This window comes from Saccostrea cucullata, unplaced genomic scaffold (assembly GCF_032062105.1).
Source record: "Saccostrea cucullata isolate Sc308-1 unplaced genomic scaffold, CSIRO_AGI_Scuc_v1 ctg266, whole genome shotgun sequence".
NCBI lineage: Eukaryota > Metazoa > Mollusca > Bivalvia > Ostreida > Ostreidae > Saccostrea > Saccostrea cuccullata.
In genome coordinates, this window is record NW_026935351.1 from 73,265 (window position 1) to 99,839 (window position 26,575).

The window sequence follows — 26,575 nt, forward strand, 5'->3', positions numbered from 1 at the left end:
TACACTGTTAGAAATGAAAAAAATGAAGATTTATACAAATTTATAGTAACAAGGTAATGTTGAAAGAATGCTGAAGTTTTAAAAATGATGCCCCTAAAACATATCTGTGAGCAAAACATTAACACATATGAGCAATTTTTTTTAAAGCATTAATGATCTTTTACATTTTTAATGTAAGGCTAATGGACAAATAATTTTGATTTTCTGTTTATAGCATCTTTTTCCTATTTCAATTTAGTTGCTATAAATAAACCATTGAGTAAAACTTAAATAAAATCTGAGTCCATTAGTTAATAAATTTAGAGAATGATCACATTTATCTATAATGCAAACAAGTTACTACAGTAATCTTTCATGCTTCAAAAATAACAACTTTAAAACTGCCATTTTCATAAAATTCAAAATGTTATAGATTGATGTCTTGCATATAATTATCTCCTTTTTTGGCTCTGTAGGTCACCAATTTTTTGTGATAATAATACAGTTTCATAAGTGAGACAAATTTTTCACAAAATCTGTTTACTGCTAAGAAAAATATAGGTTGGAATGAAATTTTTGTGAGTAGACTATCTGGCATAGTTAAGTAAAAATAAGTTTCTCACAGATAAAATGTCATTTACAATATTAAAATCAAAAAAATCATCTGTGGTATATTTTTATACAAATATTCATTACTTTCATAAAAAATCTCTTCAAAACAACCTTTAAAAGTACCTTTCAACATTGTTTTATTCTAATATGACTTTGATCACTTCTAAATATTAGAAGAGAGAGAGAGAGAGAGAGTTTGAAGTTGTAAAAAAACAAGATACCCTGAAAAAATAAATCAATTTATTTCAATCCTTGCTTAGACATAAAGGGTCAGTTTGTACAAGGAGATTTATAGTACATTTCACTCTCAAAACATGTGAAAATGTCAAAAACATCTTGGGCATACATAGATATGATACATAGATCTGCTTTCATCACTCCTTTTTCTTAAAACCCCAAAGCAAGTGTATCTACTATTGATAAGGAAATACAAAAATGTTCATTTTTTTAAGTATTTTTATCAATGGATATCATGTATATCTACTCAAAATCTCTCCAATCATCGTTTGCGTGTGTATTGGGGGGGGATGCATATTTGCACATGCAATATGAAAAAAGAAAATGGAAATAAAATTGTGAAGTATCAATATGAACTTTTGATCATAATATTATTAATATATCTATCACTTAACATATACAGACACAACATAGGAAGATTCTTAACATAAAAACTGAGACAACAATGTTGTCATACACACAGGGAACAACTTGAAGCTAAAACAGCTAGGAGACAAAAACAAGAACTTATTAAATAACAAACAACTTCAATTTAAAAAAAACAGTATCTATAACAGCATATATAATCTCATCTATAACTGTACACAGTGTTAAAAACACAGAGAGAAAAAAAATATTGACTAAAATTCATGATCTGTACGTAAACAGAGCGAGGGCCTGCCCCTTTTTCTTTAACATGACAGATTTCATCTGCTATTGGTTATTTCTCTTCAAATTTATCTCCTTTTGGCACTTTTCTGGATTATTCCTTACACTAACCATTACAATTCAAACATTTCACAAACTCTGAACTTGGAGCACATAGCATCTATTTCACAAAGATGCTTTAATTCAGGAGTCTACAGTGTCTTTCCCAAACAATGCCATAAAATATCACCAAATTTGCCATTTAAAAAACGTTTTTGTTAAACAAAATTATGTACAAAACAAAATATTATCTAATATACGAATAATTTGCACTTTGATAATACAGAATAAGGAACAAAGATTTGATCAAAAACTATTTACACTATGAGTCTCTAACATTAAAATAGCACTTTTACTCCATATTACCCTCAGAGTGGGGAGGTACCGACATTGAATTCACTTCCCCTGAATCACGCATGTCTCCCCCACTAGATGGCTCTGGATTTGGAGTCGTTTCTGATGACCTCTGACCTGCGTCTCCACCAGCTCCAGCCTTTTCTGCTGCTGCTGACTGGGCCATCATTTTCTGACGAACTTCCCTAATCTTCAACTGCAAACAAACCTTGCTGGGGAAAACAGAGGCATGCTCTGCCTGAAAATTGGCTGTATCTTGGGCTAAAAGGGAAAAAAATATACTCATCTACAAGTTATACTAAATTTAACACATCAAAATTCATATAAGTATGTAATACTGCTCTATGTTGTGAAATAAATAAAATAAATTACCAGAGGGAAATAATCCAAATTGTTCAAAGAGCTGCATCACAAGTTGTCTTCTCTGATCAAGGATTCGTCGCAAAGAAGAAAACTGTCCTGCTGGGGAGTTAGGAGTCCTGGGGGAACAAGCAATACTACCCTCCCCAAAATCCTCTGTAATAGAAAAAAATATTTTTAAAAAGACTATTTTTCTCCTTTTATTTATTTTAGTATTATGACATTACATGTACATGTATATTTTATGTATAAGAAAGCCAATATGTTTAGTTGAAAGCAGAATCTCTTCTATTAGAAGCTCCTTATCCCCTTTCTATGAAAAATATACATATCTTCATTTATTATCAACATAATTTAAAAACATACTTGAATAACCATTGTCACACAGAATACAGAGTAGTTTCTATGTGTTAATTTTTTCTTATACCTGCACTTTTTGATAGTGCCATTTGTTCAATATCAAAGTTTTTTCCAAAGAACATGTTGTCTTCAAAACGAGCACTATGGGGGGTATGAGGGGTGTTGGCTTCCGATTCGCTGGACATTTTCTTGTAACTTGGGCTAGGAGAAATTCCCTCCATTTCTGTTTCCCTGGGAGTTAGCTCCCCTGTGGCTGTAATAAAAAGATGATGAAATTTTTATTTCACAGCACAGAATGATGACGTTAAACAGGTTATTGTAGAAGCAGTATTTGGGTACTGACCTAGAAACTGGATACATTTTATGCTCCATCGTAAAAATATTACCAGGTAATTTGGGTGTGTGCTTAAAGTTACATTTTCTTTAAGCATAAAGAATATATTTTCTAAAATTCTAAAATGACAGTGCTTGGAAGATTAAAAGTTGATTTTTGTATTTTGTATTAAATTAGAAATAAAGATACATTCTACACACACTCAGGCACTTCGCATATAAGCTTTATAAAAAAAATCTTTCTTTTATAATATGATGATTTAGGGTGATTTAAAACAAATAATACTTGCTAGGAAATCCATTAATGGCATCTCATGATTGAAAACTATTTGATGTTTGATGCATTACTTTATACTCACAAGCATTGATCTTATGGATTCTTAATTCACAAACTGACCTAAGGACATTATTATCCCTAACATTGAGGCTTTCATAATCAGAACACTAAGTTAATGTAGATATTTTTAAGAGCTCTGACCTAATGATGACATTTTCCTCTTGCGTTGTTTGTAGTTACTGATGATTCCTCGAGGGCTCTGGGGGAGAGGCGAAGACATATCTGTCTCCTCGGGGATAAACTGGGGCAACCGGTCAAACTTCTGCTCAAAGTCAACCACCTGTAGCACTCTGAAATCAACAAATCATAAAGTACAGAAGCGCAAACACCAAGAGCAAAATTTATCAATTATGGAAAATATTCAAATAATATTTTATAGAAGTAAAGATGTTACTACTGATGTGGCGTTTATTTGCTCATTTCTGAGAGCTTAGATTTTAACAATAAACAAGACCTAGCCCTTGTTCTTACTTTTCCATTCCATCCTCACATTTCTTCTTGAACGTGACCTTCTTTGGGCTCTGAGCTGGACTTTGGGAGGGAATAGAGGAACTCTGGGATAATGAAACAGGCAGGGGAGGGGGCTTATGTTTCTAAAATGGACATCATTAGAATAACTAATATTCTACAGAACAGGACATATATTTCTGCAAAATGATAAATGCAAGGAAACTTATTTACAAAGAAAGATAACTATTTTAAAACTCAGATCTTCTCATGATCATTGTTAAACTATCATCTAAATTGACACACCATAAAGATTGAGGGTAATTCTTTTTTAATACAGTGGTCACAGTCACTGAAGTACTCCTGTACTTACTGGTCGTGGGCTGAGGGGGGTCCCAACTGTTGTGGCAGGAGAGGGGGCGGGCATGCTCTGCTCTGGTAGTCCAGCATGTACTGGAGATTTCTGGGTAAAATGGGTGCCTGGTGACTTCTCCTCACTGGAATCAGGTCCAGAACTGCCCTTAGAGGTCTGGAAAGAACCACACAAATTTCAATGTTATACTGTGTAAATTGAAGAACATTTCCCTATAAATTTTATCATATTTCTAAACAAACTGAATTAAATCTAATAACAAGCTAGAAATATGTCCATAGGACATGAATGCCCCGCCGAGGATATATTAGTAAAGCAAATGAAAATTTGTATGTGTATGAAATTTGATCAGTTTGGTTCAGGTAGGGCTTATAGTTACTTGGGAATAAAAATGTAGGTCAGATCCAGCATCCGAAGCAAGTCTGGTAGTGTCCATCCCTAGCTGCATCATCCATGCAAGTTTGGTTCAGGTAGGGATATAGTTACTTGGGAATGAAAATATAGGTCAGATCCAGCATCTGAAGCAAGTCTGGTAGTGTCCATCCCTAGATGCATCATCCATGCAAGTTTGGTTCAGGTAGGGCTTATAGTTACTTGGGAATGAAAATATAGGTCAGATCCAGCATCCAAAGCAAGTCTGGTAGTGTCCATCCCTAGATGCATCATACATGCAAGTTTGGTTCAGGTAGGGCTTATAGTTACTTGGGAATGAAAATATAGGTCAGATCCAGCATCCGAAGCAAGTCTGGTAGTGTCCATCCCTAGATGCATCATCCATGCAAGTTTGGTTCAGGTAGGGCTTCTAGTTACTTGGGAATGAAAATATAGGTCAGATCCAGCATCCGAAGCAAGTCTGGTAGTGTCCATCCCTAGCTGCATCATCCATGCAAGTTTGGTTCAGGTAGGACTTATAGTTACTTGGGAATGAAAATATAGGTCAGATCCAGCATCCAAAGCAAGTCTGGTAGTGTCCATCCCTAGATGCATCATCCATGCAAGTTTGGTTCAGGTAGGGCTTATAGTTACTTGGGAATGAAAATATAGGTCAGATCCAGCATCCGAAGCAAGTCTGGTAGTGTACATCCATAGATGCATCATCCATGCAAGTTTGGTTCAGGCAGGGCTTATAGTTACTTGGGAATAAAAATGTAGGTCAGATCCAGCACCCGAAGCAAGTCTGGTAGTGTCCATCCCTAGATGCATCATCCATGCAAGTTTGGTTCAGGTAGAGCTTATAGTTACTTGGGAATGAAAATATAGGTCAGATCCAGCATCCAAAGCAAGTCTGGTAGTGTACATCCCTAGATGCATCATCCGTGCAAGTTTGGTTTGGGTAGGGCTTATAGTTCCTTGGAAATGGACCTGCTCCAAAAACTTTAACCTGGTCACTCATCTGGAAAATGTAGGTCAGATTCAGCATCCGAAGCAAGTCTGGTAGTGTCCATCCTTATATGCATCATCCATGCAAGTTTGGTCTAAGTAGGGCTTATAGTTCCTTAGGAATGGACCTGCTCCAAAAACTTTAACCTGGTCACTCATCTGGAAAATGTAGGTCAGATCCAGCATCCGAAGCAAGTCTGGTAGTGTTCATCCCTAGATGCATCATCCGTGCAAGTTTGTATCAACATGTGAAGTTTGATAACACCATCTTGAATGGTATGTTTAAAACTGAGCTAAACACTTATTTAAGAAAAGTGAGGTCAAGGTCAAAGGAAAGGTCAAGGTCAAAAAAATGTTGATGTAGTTGCATAGCTCTCATCAATATCTATCAGCATATGAAGTTTGATGAAAATATCTTGGATAGTTTCTTTGAAACTTAGCTTTGAACAGAGCTAAATGCAAAGTGTGACGGAAGGACAGAAGGACGGAAGGACGGAAGACGGACATGACAAACACTATATGCCCCGGCCATATTCATGGCGGGCATGAAAAATATTAAGTTTCTGATTATTCTTATCAGAATGTGGCAAACAGAACTTACTTTTCTTTCCCTGCGTGGAGTTACTGCCCCTGTCTCCACTAGTTCCTTGTATTTTCGCCCCTTGCAGGCCCTCTCCTGGCGAATGTCACCCTCTTCCTTTCTCTCCTCCTCTGCCTTTGAATCTGAAGCTTCGACCATCGCAGAATTATCCAGTACCAGTGGAGACGGCTTCTGGGGCTTGTGCTGCCCAATCATTGCGGGTGGGCTCCTGTATGCAGGCTGTGGGCTAGGGGCTTTTGGGGCAGCAGGGCTGTTAGCAGCAAGGCTTGAGGAATTTCTTATGCCTTATAAAAAATATAGAACTTTTTAATGAAGGATGTTTTTAATTATTTAGTTCTTTTAAGTTTTACTCTAGTGACAAACTTCCTATAATTATTAGAGATATCAAGTTTTTAATTTACATCACTTTTCATTTTACTTTTCAGCATGCAAATTGCAAGTACTCTGTAATCTACCTTGAGAGGTTGGAGTGGATGGAAAACTTTCAGTGGCCACAGGGATATTAGCTATAGTAGCTTTAACCTTCAGAGGCCTTGAGTTCTGATTATTTCCTGACACAAATCCGATGTCACTTTTCTCTGTGGTGGCTATACCTCCTGAAGCCTTAGGGGTAGGGCTTGGTGCTAAAATAGAAAAAATACACTCAGCATGTAATACCCTAAAATCTTGAAAATAAGACGGATTTAATAATAAGCCGGTTTTGAAAATAAGCCCCCCATTTCTTGCATTAAAAATTACTCGAAAATAAGCCAGTTTTGAAAATAAGCCGGTCATGACAATGCCACTTAGGAAAGATGTTAAACGTTTGACGATTTTCTCGTCTTAAAAATCTGGACAAGTGAAAACTTTGACGATATTTATTTATTGTGCAAAATAAAAAGTTATCTTTCTTTAATTCGTTTAACCTTTACCAATTTCTGCATATGACATAGTACGAACGAGTAACGATGTCACAGTAGAACTAAGTCTGTAGCTACTAATAAACTTAAGTAAAAATACAAAATAAAGGGTTGTTTATAAAGTTAATTTTTTTTACCAGTAATCATGTCACGCTGGTTAAAAAAATTACTTGCGGAACCAGCTTAAATGGTGAATTTTTTTCATGAAATTGCTCAGAACAATAAATGCAAAGTGTACAAGCTAATGATGTGTTTGGGGTGGTAATTAAATAAGTAAATGGATAAAAGGAAGTTTTGTTTGTAAAGCATTGAACTGCCAGGTAATACTGCCCTAAGCAAGAAACCTGCTGATCGGCAGGGCTTGGTAGTAATTAAATATTTCAATGTACCGTATAGTTGAGTTGTTTAGATATGTGTTAGTTTGATTAATATATCAAGTAATTCAATTGCAAGCGGATATCTTATATATTATTTTTACTTTTTTAAAACAAGTTTATATTTCATATAAATTCATATGCTGTATACAATGAAATTAACTTTTAAGTTTTACTCTAGTGACAAAATATAAAGTAGACAATCCAAAAGAAAGTACTTTTCAGGAAACGCCAATGAATACAAGAGTGCTCTCTTCTCTTACCAGTTTTTTGCATTGATAATAAGCCGCAATTTGAAAATAAGCCGGTCTGATTATTTTGACACAAATATGTCACTTTTCTCTGTTCTTACCAAAACTTAAAATAAGCCGCGGCTTATTTTCAAGATGTTAGGGTATCTCATCAGAAATCAAAGACACTGAGAATTAAATAAATAAATATACATGAACCAATTCTAGCACATTCAATATTTTGCATATTTTAATAGTTTACCAGAACAAGTAAGTCATGTGATACTTTGTGCACTTGTTCTACATGTACATGTATAAGTTTTTCTTTGCAACTTATTTATTTGTAATTATATTTAGGTAGTGTGTTCATGTAGTGGTTACCTAATAGTTGCAAAATATGATAAAATATGTGACATACTTATATAAGTTCATGATTAGAATTAATACATTGCAATTTATTTAGAATCTTTTATTTATCAAACTTCTACATTTAAAAGATACATGTAAGTAACAAACACAATTTCCTAATTTATTTTTTAGCTATGAGATAAGTGCATTTCTATTATAATTAGTTAATAAATTAATCTATTACCTGAATAGTATACAAATTTTCCTTGATTGGTTGCGATGGTTTGCTGCTGTGGGATGTTCTGTGTAAGACCTGGACTGGCAGCTGGGGACCGCATGGCCTGGGGCTGAATCAGCACCTGTTGTACCCCTCCCTGATTATCTACAACAATTATCATCATTGCAAAATCAAAGACTTCATCTTTCATTGTATTCAAAAAATAAATCATGTGACTTCTGAAATCTGCATATGCTCCAGTATTTTTGCTCTTGCAAAAAAACTATTACATGTGTACAGCTAATTAGAAACATTTCCAATGCCAAAAAACATTGATTTTTCCCAATTTTGAGGCTAAAAATCCTAATTCAATTGCCAAGGAATAGACTGCAATGACATTGCAAATTTTTGCATAAAGTAGACTTTCATCTTTCATTTCTTTCCAATTTAAGTGGAGATTTATGTTGTAATATGACAGGACATTTTTTTGAAACTAGTGTTTGTTGAACAAGCATATCAATTGTTGATATGATATAAAATTTCAAACTGTTCTATTTTGATGCTATTTTTCCCAAATGAATCATTACTCAAAGCAAAGTAATCTCTTACTTGGCTGAATAGATCCTACATAGGTCTGAATGTAAGCTGGGGAGACTGCTGGTGAAGGGGAGGCAACTGATGCTATAGTCACTGACTGAGGAACCATCACCCTGAAAAGTTACAATATACATGTATTTAAAACTGATTTTAAGATCATAGATCTTGGACAGGAAACTGATACTACACTTGCATGTATGTATGGTATGTATTTTATTATTTGTCTTTTGTATGTAACATGGTTGTATGCCAACATGTTTGGTGAATCAATAAAGAAATTGAATTGAAAATTGAAATTGAATTGATAATAATACTGAGATAAGAAGACTCACTTTTGCTGTGTGGGCAGGAACTGGAATCTCTGTTGCTGTTGTCCCATGGTTTGGTACTGAGCCCCAGGGGTCAACACCTGGCTGACAGGGTACTGTTTAGCTTGCTGCATCTGAGTGACTTGCTGTAGCTGGGTGATCTGCCCCTGGCCTGCTACCTGGGTGGGTGTGTGTGGGGTTGGTATGTGGGTGGGGGTCTGAGGGTGGACTTGTAGCTGTGTGATTGTGGCCCCGGGGGTTTGGCCCTGGAGTTGTGTGATGGTTTGTTGCTGTTGTTGGAAGGCTCCCAGCGACACTATAGGCTGAGCCAGGGACACTGTGGGTATCTGATGTGATGTTCCTACAGCTCCTGTAATTTTGAGATGAATGCAGAAATTAAATAAAACAACAAGAGATTCAAATCTCACAATCTAACCTCTTTTGAGAAGTGAATGACTTAACGTGTGAGTAAAACCTTTCTTTCTGGTATAGGCTTGCATGGAGAACATGTGATTCTATACTTTTTATTGTTTTGCTGTCATTACTGGAAAAAAGTTTATGTTTGACTTTAATGCCCCTCAACCACCCAATCACTTTCATGATCATTAATAGTGAATCTCCACTACACGAACATGATGATATGCTTTCTACATTGTTTTCCCCCTTAAAACTCCTGTAAATTTATTAGAAATCCATGTAATGCTGTATACTGGCATAAATATAATGATCAAGTTTTTATGACAACTAATAAAAGGACAATCTTATGTCTAGGTACTTTGACATTAAAAGTATCTAAACTTTGATGATCTTCATGCAAAAGACATGAAACTAAACTACACACAACTAAAACAGAAAAACTGTCAATTAAAATACAAATGATGAGGATTATGTCATGTGCTTTTTTAAGAATGCCACGATAGACAGCTGGTTTCTGTTTACGTACATGTATTACTAACCTGTGGGTAATGGGGAGGCCTGGTTAACTATCTGATACTGGGTCACAGTCACTATTACTTACCTGTGGATAATAGGGAGGCCTGGTTAACTATCTGATACTGGGTCACAGTCACTATTACTTACCTGTGGATAATAGGGAGGCCTGGTTAACTATCTGATACTGGGTCACAGTCACTATTACTTACCTGTGGGTAATAGGGAGGCCTGGTTAACTATCTGATACTGGGTCACAGTCACTATTACTTACCTGTGGGTAATGGGGAGGGCTGGTTGACTATTTGATACTGGGTCACAGTCACTATTACTTACCTGTGGGTAATGGGGAGGGCTGGTTTACTATCTGATAAGGGGTCACAGTCACTATTACTTACCTGTGGGTAATGGGGAGGGCTGGTTAACTATCTGATACTGGGTCACAGTCACGGGTAGGGCCTGCTGTTTGGTGGCATTCAGCACAATCTGTTGTTGCTGCTGCTGGGGTTGGAGAAGATTGGCTTGACCCTAAAGAAAACAAAAAGGGAATGACTTTATCCAAGATTTCCTGCGACTTACTTGTATTATCATAAATCAAGGAAATTTAATATACTTACTGATTAATTCTTAAGCTTAAATTTAACTCAATATTTTTAATATAAAAAAAGTTCCTCAATATTTCAGAATGGAAGTGGTAGGAAAAAATTAACTTGGAGACAGAAAGAATTAAATGGAGGAAAGAATAAAATGAAAGTGATTTTTAATGCATGATTATCGGTAACCATTATGGAAGATTAAGGGGCATTATTTTTTGGTCTGTTCATCTATTAATCTTTCGATCTGTTATTATATGTTTGTCTGCAAACTTTAAAAATGCTGGAAACTTTTGAATGGTTGATGATAGGGCTTTCAAATTTCACTTGCATATTACTTGTCAGAGGACTTTTTTTGGTACCAAGATATTTTACCTCTTGACCTTGAAGTTTGACCTTCTTTGCAAAAAATTACTACCCATAAATTCTGACTATAAATTTTGAATGGCTTTGGTACTGAAATTTTTAAAATCCTAACCTTGACCTTTGATTTGACCTACTTTTGAAACCTTGATCATGGCATTATAACTTTTGAACAATAGGTTTCAGGAGTTTCATACAACACAAGTGCATTTTTGTGACAAGACCTTTCTTTAAGTACAGGGGTGTGCAATTAGCATCGCCCGACGCCCGGGGCTACCACTTTTTGGGGTCGGACTAGTGATTTTCTGCATGGAGGTAGCCCATCGGGCTAGTAAAAATTATAACTACACACGCAATACATGAAAAGCACAACCTGAATTTTCACTTGTTTTTGCTATCAAATTCCCATGTGAAAATTTTTCTGATAACATGCTCCTACTCTCAATAAATCTCCATTATCTTATCTGTTTTGCAGCACTTTGACTTATTTATTTGAATTTCCTCTATTCTTTCGTTTATGGTAAATACATGCAGATATCTCATTGAATTATTTACGATCACTCAATCAACTGAAAGATAAGTGTTTTATGACTCACATAAAATATATTTATAGTGTATTTAATGATTTAAGATGAAAACAAAATGAATTAAATTTCATTCTAAATGAGCTAATGCAATGTTCAGAAAAAGGGAAGATAATTTATCTAAATTCATTTTAATCTTCTTTCATTATAATTTATACATGATTTAATTTCATAGTGAGAATTAAACTTTAATTTTAAAAAGAATGACCTCAGTACCCTGACTTTTTCAACAATTAATAATTTTTGCCCCTATATTTGGGCTAGTAACTTTTCACTTGGGGCTAGTAACTTTATAGCTGCCACTAACCCGTGGGCTAGTTACTAATTTTTCTAATTGCACATCCCTGAAGTATCCACACTTATGACCTTGACCTTTGATGTACATTTGAAAAACTTTACCTTGCCTTTTATATTTCACAGGTATATATCCTGACACATTCTTTTTTCGCGTATCAACATTTTGAACTCTTGACCTTGACATTTGATCTACATTTGAAAACTTTACCTCGGCCTTGAGCTATCATCTGGGGCATCATTGTTTCATTAACAGATCTTATTCATTTATAAACCCATGAAATAAAAATTAATAAGCTACATTATCTTGTGAACTTGGCAACTCTTATACTGATACTTTAGACAAATTTTAGATTGGATTATTTTCATTTAAATAAATACAGACAACCAATCTTAAACTTCTGAAAAAAGATTGACTGATTCTTTAAGAGACATCCAAACAGCCTCTGACAGGTGTAAGCCCTGGTTTGTACCTGGAATTTGACTGGGCTTATCTTGATTCCGGACCCAGCTGGAGCCAGCTGGATCTTTTGTCCAGTATGAACTGGCTGAGGAGAGGGCTGTAATGGATAATGTTGCTGGTGCATCTGAGGTGGTAGTGGAGAATGTAAGGGAGCCTGTGATTGGTTACCACCAAAGGACAACTAAAGGTCAAAATGAAAAGATGTAAGCTGATAGGATGAACATGATGAGGCATCACAGCGACTTGAAATTACACTGCAATGGTGCTAACTTTCACCTTGTAAAAGCCTGATGAAATTCAAATGAAATACTATTGAACATGTGCTTAAATCATTTATTTACATGGGGGAATTCTTTAATAAAATAGTTCAGATTTATGAGAGAAAATAATGTCATAAATAAACTTTGAATATTCTTAAATATTGTTCAATGGAACAAGTTGGTACAAAGTAGTTCACTTTTGGAGTTTCAGTGAATGATAAGCAGATGTTCAACAGTCACAGGTATTCTGACATGAAAAACTACTCGAGATTTGAAAATTTGCATCTGATGATAGTTAAAGAGAAAAATGGTTTAGACTAGATTCTACATGAAATTTATGAATGCAAAGAAATTGTTATTAAGAGAGAAACTGAAAAATTAAGTCAAAATTATGTTTTTAGGTTTTGAGAGGGTGATCAAATTTACCTGTTGAACTTGTCCACCAGGAAGGGCCATTTGCAGAAGATTTTGGACTTTGCCCCCATTAGGAGTCTCCAGTCTCACTGAGGGAAGAATGTACTGAATCTGTGTTGGCTGAAGTCCTGGCTGGGAATTCACAGCATTCAGCACTGAAGGAGTAGCTGCTGTCTGATTGGTGGACTTCAGTTGCACCAGATTTGTATAAATAGTAGTAGGAGTTTGTGAAGGTTGTGACTGTTGGTTTTGAGGTGGGACAATATTCCTCAGTGTTGTGATGTACCCTCCAGAGACCTGATTGGTTTGAATTGTGGACACTGATGTGGTTATGGCTTTTGTAACAGCCACAGGGCTTCCAATATTTTGGGTATTCAAAATAGTGTACTGAGAAGCTGGAATGTTTTGCAGGACAATTGTGCTCATTCCTTTAACACCATTGTTGGGACCGGTCTGAATTTGCTGAATGTTTGGAACTCCTGCCTTTAGAGTTGTTGGTGTGGCAATATGTGCCTGCTGCATTGAAACAATGGGTTTAGAAGCAATGGGCACAGGTGTGGTAATTGGTTTGCCCATAGTTGAGAAAGTGGACATCACCATGTTGTTCTGTACCATATTTGTAGCTATGGTCTGATTGGGAGCAATCAGTTGAACATTGCTTGATGTGACTGGTTTGGTCTGATACTGTAAGGGTGGGGTTACAGCAGGCTGTATGGGCACTTGCTGAGAATTGTTCCTCTGCTTGGACTTTGTCACTTTGTTGATAACCTGGCCTTTGGAATTCTGCTTCCCAAGCACTGTTTCAGTCGTTGTGGACACAATAAGCTGTTGGTTTTGAGTTGTCATCGTAATGTTGTGGATCTTCATATTGCCCACTTTGATTGGAGGTTGCTGACAGAGCCTTGGAGTGCCGTCATGCTTGGCATGAGATCCCTCTAAAACACTTCCTGTAGAGGCCATTCTTGAATGGGCGTTTTTTGCTCTGAAGACAGCACCTAAATATATCAGAAATGCACCATGAATATTTTCTGCAAAGTCAAATAAATAGTCATTCTAATGCTTCTAACGTAAACATTAAAGGAATCACCATTAAAATTAAAGTTCAAAATAAAGATTTGTTAATCTCTCTACATCTTCCTTCACACGAACCTTTAGGCTGGAAACCAGAGCCCACACTAGATGGTCTTGGAATGTGTTCAGCCAAGTCAAGCCCTGCCCCAGGAATTGATGACTGAACAATCTTGGGCTGACCCTCAGGCAGCTTCTTGATTGGGGTGGGTCTAAAAACAAGAAACAAAATATGCATCTTAATCTATACTGTTATTTGGCAGAACAAAATTTAACACAGCTTTAATTTATGATACACTCATATACTATTTGTACATAAAATAAGACATGAAAAGCTGCAAAAAATTTCGCAAAGAGAAAATAATAAACTCAATCAAGGATTCCTCTCTAGAATGGTTCACCTACCTGAATGCTATATCAGCTGGCTGATTGGAGGGGGAGAATCGTTGCTGTGGGAAGGCCTTGTTAATTTTGTTCTCAGTAGGAACGTCCTCCTCTGTCTGGGAGTCTGTCTCGCTGTCAGACACATGCTCATGACAAATTAGGCTTTTACCTTCAGCGTCACTCTTATCACCTGCATATGAAACATGAGAAACCATTAAATAGGTATGTGTATGTGTAACTCAAAAATATACATTCCAGCATACATTTAACTCTTCTTAATATTTTGAACACAATTGACATTGATTTATTTGAATGAATTCACAGTTCTAACTTTCAGCCATGCTGCATTATACAATGCATATAATAATAGGTCTGATGATTCCAGGGAATGATACATTACCTTTATCTTCATCAATAACCATTTTCTCATCGTCACTTCCATCCCCATCTCCCCCTAAGTCTCTGGACCCTGCCGCTATTCTGGACTGAGCTTCCTCTATACTGGACACTGAGTGATGTCGCTGTATGTCCACTGGGGGCTGGGCCAGAGGGGAGGATTTAGCCAATGGGGAGGAGTGATGACTCAGGGATGACCGTGGGGTTTCGTGGGGGGAGGGCATTGATAATGGAGATTTCTGAAGACCCAGGCCATTTGTTAATTGTCTTCTTAATGCCTGTAAAATTTAAACATTGTAAGAGAAAGATGTTCAAGTTTTTAAACACAAGAAGTCTTAAAAAGCTTTATGTTTTACAAAGATTATAAAAGTACATTTAGTATGAAAGTTTCATGCCAGGTATTTGACATAATGACATCATTGATTTTTCTTCAGCCTTAAGGTCCCATACTTTAAATGAAAATAAAAGAATAATCTTAGAACTTTATATATATTTCAGTACCTCTGTAAATCCTCTTTGGTCCTCGTTTGGGTTGATATTCATCCCCGGTGGCATGAAGGCTGACCCCTCCCCATCTCGTGGGACGGCTGACAAACTCTGAGATCTTCCCCCTCTTATGTTTTCAAACAAGGATTCTCGATTCAAAAATACACTGTCTTCATTGTCCATTGTAGTATCTAATGTAAAGAATTAAAATATCATTTTTATTGTTATGCATTATGACATAAAAGCTTTTTCTACTATATGTAAATTTTCATTCAATACTTAATGTAAGCATATTAAACTAAAATTACTGTGAGCATTGAGCTCCCACTTGAGTATAATTGCTAAGTCCATTTTTTTCTATGAGAAACATCAAATATATGGCTGATCCAAAGAAAATGGGTGAGCTCTGAAACTATGTAAATAAAGTTGTGAAAATCTCGGTATTCCGATAGCGAAACATTGACACTGCCATTATTTCTGTAACCCATTAGAGTGTCAATGTTTTGCTATCTGAAACATAAATATCTGTCCAATTAAAATATAAAATAGGAGTTCACAATGGCACTTCATAATAAATATTCTTTGAAAGCATCAATAAATTTTTTACTCTGTGGATATAGAAGGAAACGCAGTTAAAAGATGGTACCCACCTCCTTCCTCCCCAAGTGTTATAGATGTATGGAAGGACCTATGGACGTAATTATGGACACCCCATCACAATATACCCTAGGCCTCCTTTTAAACAGGGGAGGTACAATGATCAGGCAAGATTTCCACCTAACTTGCATAAGATTTTCAAAGAATTCAAGTATTTTCACTATGTAATCTATAGAGCCCCCCCTTACACCAGAATATTACCTTCATCATAATTATGCACTTAGTTAGTTTATTTAATACCCAGGAGCAGAGAAGAAGATTTTATTAGAGCCCCACCCTGTGTCCTCCAATATGTCGTCAGTAGAACTAAGACGCTGACTACTTGTCCGCTGTTTTAACTTGTCAGCAATTGTTCCAGATTTCTTCCTGTCCCTGGAACACCATTTCCAGTCTGGATGAGCCTTGAAATGGGCCTCTTTAACCTGAAATTGTGTTTATATGTTATTGAATTGATTGAAATTGTATGTTACATGTATTTAAATATTTCATTTATATGCAAATTATGCAGACATACATCCAGGATGTCTTGAATACCCAGAATATCTATTATCTTACATGGTGGTCTCAAGTATTTTTTTTTCAATATCATATATATTGGATATATAAGCTTAAGAAAGGTGATGACTACAATCTTAATGTGAATCCCTTTTCCTACCTGATTAGCCAAATCGTTGTACTTTTGTTTTTCTACTGGTCCCAGAGCGTACCACCACTCCCCTAGGATCTTACTGACTGTCCTGTTGTCCTGGTTAGGGTGTCGCTGGTGGACCAAGTGTCGATGTCTCTTACTGAATATCATAAAGGCATTCATAGGTCTCCTGATGTGGTCTTTATCTTTTGACTAAAATAAGACAAATTTAAAAATGATCAGATTATATGAAGTACTTTCAATTCATGGAATACTAGCTTCTTCTTTCTATAAATGGATTTTTTATTGTTTCTTTATCAAAATTGCCATTGGGAAACTAATCTAAAAAATTCAAAATGTGAGATCTTTCATCACCTCCAACTTAAGGTGGATGATACCTTTTTGGGGCTCTTTTCCTCTTTGTCTTTTAAGGCACTAAGGCTTTGGCTACGTCTTTTTGCGGGGATCTTTTTTGGCTCAGGCTGGGGTTCTTCCTTAGTATCAAAGACATCATCGTCATAATCCTCCTCAATATCATCTTCAATGGGAGCTACAATCAACAAACAGCCGCCTTCTATCATAATGCAAAAATTTTTTTTTCTAATTAAAAAACATTTTTTTATCATATTTTTCAGTTTTTTAAGGAAATACCAACCCTGCTTACTTTTATAAAATGTAATAAACTTTATAAAGTTTTTCTTTGTTAAAGCAATAATTCGTTTGCTGCCTGTGAAAGCTTCCAAGATATTTTATTAAATACAGAAAGCTGGTACTTATAAATTGTCCTTGAATTTCATTAAATAGCTTACATATTAAAATAAATAAAGTACATATTTAATCTAATATTCTATAATAACTATATGTAATTACTGGTGCCCCTGATGGCTTGAACTTTAAAACTTACGTGCATCTGAAGCACTGACTCTTTGCTCCGATTGGCTGGCTTTCTTTGGTGACAATGTGGAGTTGACAGCTTGTGGTTGTTTTTCTATTGGTTGTTCTATGGTTGACGTAGGAACCTGAGCTACTGTCGGTGGTCCTGTGTTAGTGAGAAAAGGAACCAATGCGTGCCACGGAAACACAGGCACAGGCTTATTAGAATTAACTACAAAAGAAAAGGAAAATGCATCATTGATCACGTAACAAACATTTTGTTTATAATAAATTTTATGATAAAAAGCAAATGTGGGCACAAATACCAATATATCAAGTAAATTATTATCATTTACCATAAAAAAATAGCTAACTATGAAAATCCATAAACCAGTGCTGGACTTAAAGTGATATTCTGATAATCCCTTGCAATATTGCAACCTCATTTTATCACATTATTCTTTTACAAACCATGCAGATGATGCTAGTAAATTATTTTGAAAAATGTCTAATTATTAATGCAAACAAGTCTACACTGTGTATTGAAAATGAAAAATTATATTTATTAAACATTTTGTAGATCGCTTCCAATCTGGGTCAATGAATCCTTTGGGCATACACATTATATTGATAAAATTTTTTAGCTTCATTTTTTATTTATTCAAAATGACATTCTACACTGACCTTGACTGTATTTAAAAAAAAATGCTTTATAAATTACAAACTTTAAACAAAAAAGATGGGGATGAATTTCTGATTCAATTGAGGGAGGGGGAGTTATTAATATATGAACTAATATCTTAACATGCTCACCAATCTGCATGTAATTATCTTTTTTGTTATGTTAAAGTCAAAATAATGAATATGCCCATGTCACACCCCATTAAAGTATCAAATTCAAGCTTCTGAATATTTTATTTTTAAAAATCCATAGTCAATTAGTCATACCTTAACTACTACTAAAATTTAAAAAAAAATTGTAATTAGTTGTTAAAGTACTACTCATAACAGAAATAAAGCATCCAGATTAACAAATTTCAGTTGCCTTTGGCTGAACACCATGTATTCAAATTTCCCTCACTGCAAACAACCATTTGGTTTTTTGGTCTCTCACTTCAGTTTATATCACTTCTAAACAATTTTTTTTAGGAAAATAATGCTATGGCATACTATATTAGCGTGTGAGTTTTGTTACTTAATCTCCCCTTAAATATCAGTTGAAAAGCAATATATATGCTGGATTTCGATAAATACTTGGTTTCCATGTCTATTGAAATTTGAAATGTTACTTTGACATAAATGCCAACAGAAAATATTTCTTGCAACAAAAATCAATATTAGAATTAACTTCTTGCTGTTCCAAACCACCTTAGTATTAACGTCAGTCAATTTTTCATCAACAAGAACTAATTTGTAATATTTACAAGTACTTGTACATACATGGCATTTAAGTAAAGAGGTTTTTTTTGTCTATCAACTGCGGTGTCTTTTAAAATCACCTTCTGAACCAATTCTTAAAAAGGAAATTTAGCAAGGTTTAAGGTACAGGAACAAAAATATGTTTCTTAAAATCATCTCCACATATGTTTAACACTAGCTTGGATGCTAGTTTATAGGAGGAAATGTGTCATGGTGACCCATTTAAGAAAGATTTCATTCTTAATCAAGTTTTTTTATTAGCACAAATGTCCTACTGTCAACCCCCCACTCTCTTTGTCTAGAATGATATTCAGAATGGCAATTAGAGAATGCTATCTACTCAGCTTATTTCAAATACCTGTAACTGTGGTCAAGTTTTCTTTAGAAATTTTAAAATATATACCTGGTGCAGAGGTGACTGCTGTGGGTTGTTCATTCTTTCCTCCATTGGCTACAGGCATTATGGGTAATAAGGACTGAGCGGGAATTTGGTGTTGTAGCTGCTGTTGTATGACTGATGGCAGATGATCTGGACTGGACACTGGAGGCACCACTGCTGTCTGGGGTTTAATTGGTGCAGGGGCAGAATTTATCAGACTTTTCAATGTGGACATTGATGATTTTGAAATTCTTGAGGATGGAGTAGTGTTGCGATTGTTGAGCTCCTTATGACGATCGGGATTTGGAGATGGTAGAGCACTCATGGACAAACTGTGTGTCATTTTTCTGGCCTGCAAATCAGGAGTTAAAGGTAGCACAGAAACACTTCCTGTTGGAATCCTCTGCTGTGCATGCAAGATGGCAGAGTCATAAGTCACTGGAGCTTTGCCTGGTTCTTGGCCTGCTTTCACTGGATCTAGTTTAAAATTGCTCGCACTTGCAATTTTCTGATACAATTGTTCCATTTCAGGAGTATTGTACATGTGTGCATGAGATGTTGGAGGGAATCTGGGTGTGATTGGGGATACATGTTCTGATGAGGAGCTCCCCGACTTTGATGTACCTGAGCTCCAGCTACGAGTTGGAGAGGTCATGAAGCCCTGTGTCTGGGGATGAGGAGAAATAGGTGCAAATGATAAGGGATTACCCCTTGGTCCCATAGTACTTGGTGATTGCACAGGGTGTGGAGAAATAGGATGATTACTAGGGGTTGGTGAAAATGCTGGAGTTGTGGATCTTGAATTTCCTAAAGACACCAACATATTAGCTGCTTCTGTTTCATCAAATCTCTGAGGATGTTCTGGATCAAAGTCAGTGACACTACTCTCTCTGGTTGAACTTTCAGACCACTCCATATGGCCATCTTTAAACTCCCCCTTCCTAAATTGCTGCATGTTTCCTCTCATGCTCTTTTGTCCCTTCATAGACAAATGTCTAGAACAATAACCACGTCTCTGAGATTCTTTCGTACAACCCTCTTTAGAACACAATCTTCTCCACTGCTTTCCATTGAATTTCTTTCGAATCCCATTAGGAGTTGATACCACATCACCCTTTTTATACTTCTGCGTAGAACTTGGAGATCTAGGGGTACTGGATCTGCTGCTTTCACAAGACTGCACACTCCTGCTCCTTGAAAATTCCCTCTTTTTTGGAGGAGGACGGTTTCCCCCACTCCCTCCCTGGGACCGACACCCAGACCCAGGAGTAGCACTGCCAGATCTAGGGGTGCTTAGACCTGAATCAAAATCAAATTCTTCACTCTTCATTTCATCTTCAGAGGAATCCCCCCTTTCTATACTGGTGCTTTGTGGCAATGAAGGGGACCTTTCCAACCTGCCTTGCAATGGAGGACTTATCTCCATTTGTGGATTATAATGATGATGAGTTATAGGATGATGTGGCATTTGTAACTGAAGAGGATATCCCATGCTAGGAACAGGAGTGACTGGTTCTTGCTGTTCTGGTAGATTCTCAAGGTCTTCATACCATGGTGGCTGAATAAGTCGGAGCACTGCACGAGACACCCACTGAGGTTCCCTAAATTTGTCCTCATGGTGACCTTGTATCTTGACAAAATATGAAACAGGTTGTGACTTTTTGTCTATTATAACCCCTTCATAATAAAAATTTTCTTCAGGAATGATCCTCACACACACTCTGCTACCAACATTGGTCATCATAGCCATGGGACTATGGTCACTTATAATATCAAACTGTGTGCGCTGATCCAGAACATCATTAAAATATACAGTATTTTTGTCACTATCAAAAAGTACACCTATGTGTCTGTTTTGTTTGATGTCGCTGATCTGTCCAGGCTGGTAGAGGCCGTCACGTTTGGCTAGAACTCTCTGATTTATCCATTCACTCAAATCAATGGAATGTCTCTTAGATGGAGGGGAAGGCTCCCTCTCTATTTCATTCCCTTTTCGTTTTTTGGGAGGAATAGCTATCAACTTTTCATGAGTCTCCATCTCCTGTAAATCAGTCGATTTTTTCAGAGAGGAGCGGGATTCTGGTCTGGATCCACCACTTGATTGTAAGTCACCGCTTTGGTGGGTAGATTGTAGAGGAGGGGGTAGGCCCTGAGTTTCCACTTTCTGCCCCTCAGTAGAAGAAGAGTTGACCTCTGGATTGCTGGGTCCTTCTTTTGGAGGCTGTTCTTCTTCCTCTAATTTGGAGGATTCTGGTGGATATTTCTTCCCTCTACCTGTTCGTCCTGCATTATGATTGTTAAAAAAAATAGAACAAAAATTATGTCCTTCCCAATTTATGCTTGACATGCTTCAGATAAATCTACCTACAGTATATATACCTCTGTCAGTATCATTTATTAATGTAGTTACTATAAAACATGGCGTTAACCTCTGGATACTGTGATGTCACTGAATGTGGAAGGATAATTTTTCTTTTTCCTTTTTTAAACACAATTTTTTTTCAAGTAAAATGGATGATGAGAATTAAAATTACCTCTTCAAAGATTTTCAGGTATATATAGCTCATGTAGCCATGAAGATTAAAAATAAAAATATAATGACCTTTCATTTCATGATTTTTTCCTGGTGTTAAATTCTTTGCTGGATTTTATCATTTATATAATCTTAACATATTTAAATGTCAGATGACAGAAATATCTTTCATCAAATCAGCATCTTGTGAACATACCTCTGCCTGCTTTCTGTTTCTTTGCAGACTCTGATGGCTGTTTGTCCTCAGTGCCTTCTTGTGTGTCTGTCTGTAGGTTTATTATGTTCTCACTTGTATCAGATTTAGGAGAGGCATTTGGCTCTAAGAGGCCTCCCTTTCTTTTTGTCTGTCTGGTACCTATATGAAAAATGGACTAGAAATTTGGAAATACAAATTTTACAAACCAATTGCAGATTTATTATCACTTCTTATTGCATTTTTTCTTTCAAACTGCAAGAGTTTGAAGAAGAAATTCCCTTCTCCAAATACGCTGTATGTCATAGAAAATTAAAATACATCATCTCTATGTCAAAAAAAAAAACCTTGATATCTTCTCTCTATTTTACAAATCTACAGAAGATGAAATGCTTTGAAATAAAAAATCAGCTCCGTCTTTCATTAGGTAACATTCTACTTTACAAATTGTATATTATATGAATTATCAGCATTCATAATAGTTCCTCACATAAGTCCTTTCTCAAAATACTTCCTGTTTTGCCACAGAGTATTATCAGTCCAAATGGGGAAAATTCTGTGGCAGGTTAATATACATACCACCCCCCTTTTTATGTGGAACTCTCTATTCTTTCTATATAAGGCTTGCTTAACAACATCCCATCCCTTCTACTTGGAAATTATGTTTTTTTTTCCCCCCAATAAGTGTGCAACATGTCAACTTGCTTCACCCTTCTCTTGAGTTCTGTACCCCCCCACACCTTTTCTCATTACTTGGACACGTAGCTTTTTGAATCCCCCCCTCCCTTTAACCTGTACACTAGACTGCCTGACGTTTTACCTGGAGCTTTCTGATCTTTCTGTGACACAGGGCTGTTTGATTGTCCTCTTTTCTGTCTGGAGTCCCCTCGTCTACTCATGTTTTCTCACATCAATCTGACAAATGTTTAAGAAATATGCTTATAAAATAAGAAATGGCTCTGGGCTGATTTGTGATACATGTAATGATAGTTTCACCTGGAAAGCAAAATTCGGACAATATCCATTTGCAACCATAACATTCCTACCACAACTCTTATTTTGAAGAACATTTTAGATCAATGAATGTTAATTTAGTAAGCACTAAAAGGATGTCAGAAACCAAAAATTACATATCATTGAAATGGTGACCATCTCAACCCCCATCCCCCTCTCATTTTGTAAGAATCAAGAATGAAATAAACATCACAGAGATGAGGCCACAAAGAGGAAAATGTATGCATATGGCAAGGATTTGAAACAGAAGTCTGCTATAACCATGACCTTGAACCTATCAAACTGGTTCAAGGTAACTTGCATACCCATAAGCAACAAGCACTTCATGGGTAATTGTATATGAGTCAGACTGGGATAAGGAGAGAGAAGATGACCTCAACATATTAAAGATCACTACACAGCCTCCTCCAGAAAAGTAGGATTGAGCTGCTGGGCAGGGGCGGAGGTATGCTCTGGACAAGGATTTAAACATTTAAAGATGATTTTGACCTTGATCTACAATCCAGAAAATTTGTTCAAGATCAAAGTGACTCACTACTCACAGGCATTCTATTGGTGAAGTTTGAACCAGGAAGGATCAAGGAGAATGAAAATATGCTAAAGAGAAGGATTTTACACAAAAAGATTTTCTAACCTTGACCTTTGATTTAAAATAATGTTTCAAAGTCATTGCCCACCCTCTTGCCATGGGCATCATGTGTTAAGCTTGAGCCCAACTGGACAAGGGGAAAGTAAATAAGTTTTTCAATTGCAGATATTGAGAGAAATATTAAATCTGTAAAAAATAAAAACAGGCACAATTTAGATAATTCAAAAAGCTACTTAGGTTTTGCATACCCCAAACAACAGTCACAGAATCCGAGTCTGAAAATGAGGAATCCTCATACACAACAACCTGTGTAAAGCCAGGAGATCTGTGTCCTACAGAGATGGGTATAACTCCTAACAGCTCGAAGATTGTGAGGCAGGTTTTATGTCAGTCATGCTATTTTTATAGCTCACTGCGCACAATCATATCTTCCTCTGTTAAAATCAAATTGATGGGATTCTTGATCATGATTTAGTGTCTGTCTTTTTATTTTCACTCTCAGACTAGAATTGAATTGTGCAAACTTAGGTAAAATTAAAACTGAATTGTGTGTATTCATTTAACTCTACTTGATCAGAAACTAATTCAACTTCAAGCAGAAGATGAATTCTATCAAATTTTCTTTTTAGGTCGAGAAATAAAGCTGCAAAACACTTACTGGTACTTAAAATTTCAGAGGATTAATATGAATTGAAAATAATAAGGTAGATTTTTAATAGAAAATGATTGGGGTACATTCATATGGTTTTCTAACTTTTATTAAATTAAATTCTTAAACTAGGAAAAACAGTAAAGCATTGTAAAGTTTGGTTTCAGTCTCATTTTCACAAAGCCTCTAATGGTCCTGACCTAGATTCACTAAATCCACAGATTCTGTGAGTCTATATTTGGTATGTTATATAGCTTTTATGACATGGACTTCCAAAAATCTGAGTCTCAATATACAGATATATGGAAAATGACATGAGTTTCTCACATGGGTTTACAGAATCTCACTTATCTGTGAATCCATACAGGGAAACTTGCACAGCTTTCCAACATTTTTGTAAAATTATTTGTTCTAATTTAAATAATTTGACCAATATCCTGTGTCTTGTCCACATCTTAACCACTTTTTTGCATGGCTTTCCATACAAAAAAAAATCACAGATGATGGCTGAATCTGTCTATCACTCTGTACCATGTCAAAGCTGTGTGGACTGTGTTGAGAGGGAATAGTGGCACTCATTCAAATCAAAGTCAAGTTGATATACAGCTCAAATTTAAGAAAGACTGATAATTTTCTTTGGAGGAAAGTTTCTGACCATTATTCCATTGGCTGAATGTCATTATGTGTGTCATGGCTGTGTGAATATTTAAGAGTCAATGCTAACACTAACTTGAGGTCCTGTGAACAATGAGCTCACTTAATGAAACCCCTCGCCTCCCATATGAATATAATGACAGTGTCCATGTTTTGCTATGGGAAACCCAAAATATGTGTCAGATCAAAAAATAAAATAGGAGGTACACAATGGCATTATGTAATAAAGATTCTGTGAAAGTCTTATCAAATTTCATTCAGTGGTATGAGAGGAGTTGCGGATAAGATATGGGTACCCCAAAGCGTAGCAGACGGACAGACATACAGATGGCTGACAGACAGCTCGATTACTATGTACCCTCTCGCTTTTTCAAACAGGGGGTATAATGACAGTCGCTGTCAAATCTATATGTAAAAGGCAGACATATACAAACAGGTCACATCATCATGATCATTGGATATATCCTGTTTCTAATTTTATTGTCTATATAAGTACTTTTATAAAATATGCACCCCAGTATTCAATCAGCCATGATTTAAATACCTCGATCCGCCTACGTACGTGAAAGGGGTTACCTGGTTCTGTCGGGGGTTTGTGTTCATCGATCTTATAAAAACACTAATACCAAAACTGACATATATATGTTAAATATCCAGATTCGAAATATAAGGAGCCATAATTGGTGGCTATTGTTTCATCCGTAGAAATTGTTAAATTACATTTACCTTCTAAAATCAATGAAACTTCCTTTACAAAAATATGTCATTCTTTCCCATTTTGACCTCCATTGCGCACTTCGTTTTACCTCCACCTCAAGAAAAATTTACTCCCATTTACGATACACTGAGAAAGGAGAAAATATTTCACCTTTTCATTTCTTCAAAAGTATAAATTCATACAGCACCCGCGGACAATGGCGGAATATAGGCCGCATACCAAGGTTTATGTCGGCGTAGAGCGGCGTAGTAGTAAACTGGCAGGGGCGATTTGTACGCTAAGCTTACAACGGCCAGCTGATGCAGGGCCGCGATTTACAACAATGGCTCATAAAAACCAACAAATGGAAGTAAAAATACCCCGTAAATTAGTTTTATTTGGATAAACAATGAATCTATATAGCATGATCAGACATTAAATTATCTCAAACAAAAAATCACTTCGATGCATCTTACCTTAAACCCGAATTTAATCATTTTATGGTTCACCATTCGTCGCCCATCTTGCAACTAAAAAAGGTGAATGAGCAAATACCTTTTCATAAAACGACTTTTGATTGGCGATTTCATTGTCACGTGCTCCGATTTCACAGTTATGTCTAACGGGATTGGTTGATCCTGGCTTACTACAAAGATTCCAGTAATATTCAATCGCCCAGAAAATCTCCCTACCCTCAATGAAGCATCATCGTCATTTTGCTTGTCAGATCTCTTAAAAGCAACTTATGCACATTACAGTAAATAATAAGCATTCACGTTCTTTTACTAATGCCATTGTTGCATGCAGGGACACTTTATGTTGTTGAAAAGTATATGGAAGCACATTGTCGGCCTTCGACGGAACATTATAGCCACGCCTTTTTCTCTTCGACAAGGTTTTCAGCCAATGAAATGCAAGCTGAGGTGTACCAACGTAAACGTTACTACTATTTGTATGCAGTTACTATGTGACCTAATTTCTAATATGCCAGATCGGGGCCTATATAATTTTCTTGCAGCCGC

General features: G+C 36.2%; 1 protein-coding gene across 1 annotated transcript; it reads right to left on the bottom strand.

The window, feature by feature from the left end:
* LOC134242506 (protein capicua homolog) lies at positions 1–26,173 on the bottom strand. The gene is made up of 26 exons (XM_062724592.1): positions 26,030–26,173; positions 22,771–22,865; positions 21,954–22,112; positions 19,249–21,507; positions 17,458–17,658; positions 16,952–17,103; positions 16,581–16,766; positions 16,197–16,347; positions 15,284–15,459; positions 14,787–15,060; positions 14,408–14,576; positions 14,084–14,214; positions 12,947–13,929; positions 12,271–12,441; positions 10,362–10,491; positions 9,058–9,403; positions 8,738–8,838; positions 8,156–8,293; positions 6,516–6,683; positions 6,061–6,344; positions 4,080–4,235; positions 3,731–3,852; positions 3,401–3,549; positions 2,657–2,842; positions 2,242–2,385; positions 1–2,130 (listed from the first exon to the last, which is right to left on the bottom strand). The coding sequence occupies exons 2-26, from the start codon at positions 22,847–22,849 to the stop codon at positions 1,868–1,870; spliced, it is 7,278 nt and encodes a 2,425-aa protein (XP_062580576.1). The 5' UTR covers positions 22,850–22,865; positions 26,030–26,173; the 3' UTR covers positions 1–1,867.
* Between the last annotated feature and the right edge of the window lie 402 nt (positions 26,174–26,575).

Bases quoted from the DNA above. Each gene is read 5' to 3' on its own strand.
- LOC134242506 (XM_062724592.1), bottom strand. From the start codon at position 22,849: ATGAGTAGACGAGGGGACTCCAGACAGAAAAGAGGACAATCAAACAGC. The intron at 2,386-2,656 runs GTATAAGAAAAA...TTTCTATTACAG, and splicing joins GGCACTATCAAAAAGTGCAG to AGGATTTTGGGGAGGGTAGT. The intron at 2,131-2,241 runs GTAATTTATTTT...TTTCCCTTTTAG, and splicing joins ATTTGGATTATTTCCCTCTG to CCCAAGATACAGCCAATTTT.